Source organism: Galeopterus variegatus, unplaced genomic scaffold, assembly GCF_000696425.1.
Source record: "Galeopterus variegatus unplaced genomic scaffold, G_variegatus-3.0.2 Scaffold1770, whole genome shotgun sequence".
Lineage (NCBI taxonomy): Eukaryota > Metazoa > Chordata > Mammalia > Dermoptera > Cynocephalidae > Galeopterus > Galeopterus variegatus.
Genome location: NW_007727881.1, coordinates 5,367 through 11,711, shown reverse-complemented (window position 1 = coordinate 11,711; position 6,345 = coordinate 5,367). Strand labels below are relative to the sequence as shown.

The window sequence follows — 6,345 nt, the reverse complement described above, 5'->3', positions numbered from 1 at the left end:
AGACTTATATTTTGTTAGCAAGGAATTCGAATTTGGATGATGAATATTTTAAGATAGTTCAATGTTTTAAGCTAGATAAATAAAATAGGTTCAAAATATTTAGATTTAATTTTAAATGTATTTGTAACACCAATAGTTAATGGCTGTTTTTGCTTCAGCAAACTCCATAGTTGCTCTCAGTTTGAAATTCCGGAAAAGGAGCTTTGAAACTTGAAGGCAACAATGAAGACCTCAAAGCAGTCTTAGAAGGAACAGTAAAGATGCCCAGGGCCAGCTTCTCTGTAGCACTAATAAGAAGCTTTTGGTAAGAGACACTATCCTTAACTCCAGAGTAGCCAAATATTTTTAACTATAGGATAGTTTTTATTTTCCTTACTTTTTCTTATGAATATGTATTATTTAAATTTCAAACATAGAAGGAAACCTAAGCCATTAGAGTTTTGTTCAATTCCATGCCTTAGCATCACATGCCAGAAGATGCATGTACATGTTATTTTAATAATTTCTTTGATCTAAATACTTGAAAAATATCTCAGTGATAATTTAGATTAAACAATGGCAACAACTCTCTGCGTCCCTGACACATTTGCCATATGAATAAATATTAAGGTTCTTTTTTAGTAGCTGATAGCCTCAGACCTTATTGAATTAAGGTTTTTTTTCTATTTATTTAGTTTTTTGTGAAGAAGCAGAATAAGTTGGTTATGGAATTTTTCTTGACATCCAAAACTTACCAAAGCACTTAGGTATATTGGGTGTGTTCTAAGTGACACAGAATTATAATTCTCTCTAGAAATCCAGAAAACAATGCCTGGCGTAATCTTTAACACAAAGATCTAAAACATACTTCTAGAGGTACAAGTGATACGTCCATTGCCTTCTCCCAGACAAGTACAATCCACCATCATCCAGCCTTGATAGGGCTTTTCCCAGGTTTCCCCAACAACGTAAGATGTCCCAGCAGCATGATCAAAACATTTCTCAGCTGTAGAAAATTTTGAAAAAAAACATAAAAAACAGTTATTTTGACTAGTGCAGTCTCCCTGTAATTTAAAGTGTAGTGTGTAAGCAAAAATCCAGCCACATTTTTTTTTTTTTTAAATGGCACTCTGTTCGGAAAGAAAGGCACGCCCTGCAACCAAGCACATAGTAGCCAAGGCAAAAGACAGCTCAAGCCAAGTTGGCAGGCAGAAATTCTGTTCTCCTAGTAAGAACATAAACTGCATATTTTCAGCTAGTCCCAAAGTTCACACCAGCATTTTGAGCAAAATGGACCTACCTATGTGTCTAGTCTGTGAACAATCTTAATTATGTGAACAATTATGAATTATGAAAGGCCTAAATAAAACGATAAGAAGCTGTTTAAAATTGGGGTTTCTGTAAAAACAAAGAAAAACAAAACAAAATAAAAACCTCTAAATTAGAGAACCACAAGTAAATAGAATAAAATTTTTAGCCAAAAACTTTTGGACTCATATCTATAGAGTTCAACTGAAGATTGAGATCAAAAGAAGACTACATATTGTATAACATTTTATTATTTGAATAAAATTCCTATTTCTTTATTTTTTTATTGGAATTCAGATCTCTTGTCCATGTAGATGTGATTTGGTTCCACCCAACATTACAGCTGTGAATTTCCACCCCCCATTTATCCCCGAGAGTCACACACCTATGGGCTTGCAGGTCCATTCTCCTTTGCCATTACCAAGACACACACACTCTAACATGTAACCACCAGTCTCATGCGGTCTCCTCCAGGTGTCACCAATTTTGTAGGACTGACCCCCTTCATGACAGCGGTCTGTTTAAGATAAAAGGCAAATGTTAAGAGAAAGTGGAACAGAGAATTAAAAAGAAAAAAAAAAAAAGTCTTATGTTTCACCCAGGGTAATTAGGCTGGCCAAAGGAGAGACACAGAGAATAGTTTCCCATCAGAGACAGGGGAAAAGTTAACAGATCTGGTCACTTTTTTTCAATTACATGCCTTGTTTAAATTTGATGGGAAACCAGAGAAATCTGAATGGCAAAAAAAGAGGTAATGAATTCTGGTTCCTCAGAGAGATCACAGGAAATTGGGTTCTAAAGCAGAAGGCTGGAAGGCATGGCCTCCACTCATATGCAGAAGGTTGGGCTTGAGACTGAATCAATGAAAACGCCACATCAAGCGCAGCATTCCAACTTCCGGGAGCATGGAGAGCCCATATTTTACCTTACTATGGAAATGTCATTTTGGTGTAAAGCAGACATATACACTTAAAGCGCGAAAATCTTGTTACTTTTCTAGGCTATTAAACTCAAGGGCATATCCAAAGGCTGAACTGTCCACTGGATTGCAAACGCTATGGACCATTGACTCTTGAGGGGGAGCATGGAGAGCCCATATTTTACCTTACTATGGAAATGTCATTTTGGTGTAAAGCAGACATATACACTTAAAGCGCGAAAATCTGGTTACTTTTCTAGGCTATTAAACTCAATGGCATATCCAAAGGCTGAACTGTCCACTGGATTGCAAACGCTATGGACCATTGACTCTTGAGATTTGCTGATAAACTTGACAAACCCTAACATTAAGTATGGGGAGAGCTGATTGGGCCTATTCACGAGGGACTGACACGTTCTTTTGGACAGAAGGCTTTAAGATGATTCATACGAGGGTATTCAAAAAGTTCATGGAAAGATTTGAATTATCTTTTAATTCTATTTTTCCATGAACTTTCTGAAGTACCCTTGTTTTTTAAATTAAATTCTATGTTAATAGAATCTATTGATAACCCAATGATTCATACTGGAGACCCTGCCTTAGCTAAACTAGAGTTGATGAGAGTCAGCCCAGTTCCCAAAGTTCCTTGGAAACACTGTTGGGATAATCATTCCATATCATCCCTGGGAATAGAGAGATCTGCCTCCTGGGTATAAACTATAGGTCGCAAAGAAACCAGACTGTTTCTGTAAGGTACAAGAGATATCTGCATTGCAAACAAAAAGAGGAGACAACACATGGTTGATTCACTCTTCATGAACATCTTCCCAATCACTACAGATAACCTTGTGACCAGTCTGGCTTGAAGATGCCCAGGTATTTTTAAACGGGCAACTCCTTTAAGCGTGTCTCACTAAAATGGAACCCAAGAGATCCACTTGGTTACACAACGTACACACATACATACACACAAACTCATAAATCTACAGACATTCAACACTGAGTCCACTTGTACTCAGATCTCTCTTCCATAAAAGTACCTGGTCACCCGGGTTAAATTCTACAGTTAGGAATATCTAGTAATGGATACCAGAGAACGACCGTGATAGTAATAGAGAAATTCACATTTATGATATTTTAGCATCACTTTACAGAATGTCTCCCTTACTTGCAATGGTGCAGCTTATTCTCCCTCGCCCGGCCCCGATGCAGGTACAGTCCCAGATCATGGAGTCTTTAGGGCGCTCATAAGTTTCACCCACTCGGTAAGTGTTCCCAGTGTACTTGTCAAAGCAAGTCTCTTCAGCTGAGGGGAGAAGGAAAGTCTACGTGAGCCTCACTTACGTAAAAGCTTTTCTATTCCACTAATCCCATCCAAAGGAAGGCCCATTTTTCCCTTCTACAAGTAGCATGGTACAACTGAAAGTTTCAAATGAAATGAGAGATGTAGATTTTACCCTAGGCTCTAATGAGCCCACAGTTTTTGACAAGTTCTCAAATTTTCTGTAAATTAATTTCGATTGTAAAGAATTCTCAGACCCTTAGGAAAAAGCCATCTAAAGCACTACCTTATGACCTGTTAGATTGTGAAGAAAGGGTTTTAGATTCCGATCTCTGACTCTGGAAGTCAAACCAAGGTCCACATTAAAAGCAAACAGTTTGAAGATCCCCACCTCCCACCAGGCACTGACACTTGTTAATCCTACTATTTCCATTTTAGCCTCCTCAGTGTTTCTCTGAAGGAGTTGCTGTAATTTACAAGAAACATATCAATGGTCATAAAAAATGGAGAACTTTGAAGTGGCTAGTGGTTTTGTGTTAACTGCAGCTGACAGCGCCCAAAGTGTTTTCTGGCACATAATCTTATAGTTTAAGATTTGAAATTACTTTCCAATAAATTAAAATTTTATGAGCAATTTCCTTTTGGGAGAGGACACACAAAATATTTCATGTTCTCAACAACAACTTTGGGAGAATAAAACAAAAAGAAGATCCTAGGAACTAGTTTGGGATAGATTTGTTCATTGTAAAAGTACAAAGGGTACTTCAAAAATTGGTGGAAAAATAGAATTAAAAGACAATATGAATCTGTGAACTTTTTGAAGTACCCTTGTAGCATGTGAAAAGCAAATATAAGCAGTTACTAAACATTTATAAAGAGGAAGTGAGAGGTAATTCTGTTAGAAAAATGGTGTATATATTTTTAATTACTAGTGCTAAATTTAATTTACTTAATCTTTAATTTACTTAATCCCCTGCATCTATTAAAAGACACTAACTACCGGGCTCCCCACCACTTACGTTCAGGTTTACTCTCGCAGTTAAAACCTCGGCTGCCTCCATAACAGGTACAAACCAAGGCATTGCCTAGGTAGGTACGTTCCCATTGTTGGTTTATCTGATAGTGTTTCCCATTGTCGTAACAACCAGCTGTAAATAATTGTAGGAAAAAGTTACTACATTTCCATCCTCCTTTTTTTTTTTTTTCCAAATTATGGAATTTTCTTATACAACTGGATTAGCCTAAGCAACAAACGTAGAAAAGTTAATCATCAGAACACCAGGAGAATTAAAAGCAATAATTTATTAAAATATAGACATTATAAACTAGTTACCCAAAGAGTTAACCACAATGTGTACATGTGGATACGTGGATATTTAGGTAGTGTTTTTCTTTCTTTTTTTTTTTCCCCCTTAACTTTTAATTTTGGTAAATGTTATACAGTGATGTCATTTCCATCTAGCCAGGGGTCTACATCAAAAAAGTGGAAACATTTTGAAAGGCAGATAATTGAACTTTACATTTTAAAACATGCAAAGAACTTCAATGCTCTGAGTAATAAGTCAAGAGGGCAACTTTAAGCAGTTTCCTTTAGCCAAGGCAAAGGGAGGGTGTGTCTTTGAAAAACTGGAAGAGGAATTCTGAGCTCTGCTCTTGGTGAAGTATCCTGAGGGGCCCCAGAGCAATTTAAACTGATTACATCTCCTTCAAGTTAGTTATAAACAACATAGCTATTTAGCTACCCTCTTCCCACCTCCATTTGAAAATATTTAACCAATTATTGAGGGACTGGGGCGAGAGAACTTTTTTTGGTTTCCTTTGCGGTCGTCAAACTTTTTTAGGGGGATGGGGAGGGAGGGATGGGAAGCGGTTGGAAAGGGGCAGATTGGGATGAAGGGAGGGACTGGAGTTGTGTGCAGAGAAGGGGGTGCAAGGCTCCCCCTACCCTCTTCCCTTTTTTATTGGGGGTGGTGATGGTGTTTGAGGACATTGCGTCACCTCTGGGGGAAAAAAAAAAATCTCTGCTCACTGGAGTGTATTTTGTGGGAAGGAAAAACCATAAAGTAGCCACCACCTTGCAGCTGTAGGAATCCAGACTTTGCAGACCCAGGGCGGGGCTGGCTTTTCTCCTGTTCCCTTTGCTCGGTCTAATGTGCGCTGACTTGGGACTCCCCCCCTTTGCCGTCACTGTTTCCTGTCCAGGCTTCTCCCCTTCTCAGCGCTGTACCTGCCTAACTCTGAGGAAGGGCTGGCTGGGGCGGAGGGGCGAGGGGAAAGCATCCTTTCATGAGCTTCTACTAAGTATCAGGAGGGGAAATGCACAGAACGAAATTGCTTTTGAAAGGACAAAACAGTAGTTTGCTCTTTTAAATAGGAAGGAAAGTTCTCTTTTCCTGGGAATGGGATGCCCTTTCCCTCTGAAAGTGAAATCTTAGTAGTGGACAACCTAAAACTGGAAAGTTGGGGAGAAAACGATCTTCACGTCCTTGCCCATGTTAACCGTGCCAGTTACACACAAAGCAGAGATTTTGTTTGAATCACTAAAACCACTTTTTTTTAATGACTGAAAAAAGTACCATTTACAGTCTAGCCTTTCTACAGTCCCTTCCTCGTATTTGTCTAGCATTTTCTTTTTGCAGAAATCAGTTTCATCACAGAATTCTGAGACGCTACCCGAACCCCCATGCCAGATTTCTAATATTTGCGTTGTTATTTACTCCAAGGATGTGGAAAGTTCCATTTAAGATTCTTCTGTCTTTACCTCTAAACTCAGAGGGTGGAAAGGGAGTCTGAGAATCTAGCATTTAGCAGCTCATCTCATCATTCCTTTATTCAGACAAACACAAGCCCATTTGCT

The 6,345-nt window shown here is 38.5% G+C and overlaps 1 protein-coding gene across 1 annotated transcript in view; it reads right to left on the bottom strand.

The window, feature by feature from the left end:
• Positions 1–4,626, bottom strand: part of FN1 (fibronectin 1) — a 67,282-nt gene extending 62,656 nt beyond the window's left edge. The window contains exons 1-4 of the mRNA XM_008578833.1: positions 4,508–4,626; positions 3,375–3,512; positions 1,673–1,804; positions 848–985 (exon numbers count right to left, since the gene is read on the bottom strand). Coding sequence (XP_008577055.1) covers positions 848–985; positions 1,673–1,804; positions 3,375–3,435 — 331 coding nt within the window. The 5' untranslated portion in view covers positions 3,436–3,512; positions 4,508–4,626. The remainder of the gene's footprint in view (positions 1–847; positions 986–1,672; positions 1,805–3,374; positions 3,513–4,507) is intronic.
• Positions 4,627–6,345: the final 1,719 nt, after the last annotated feature.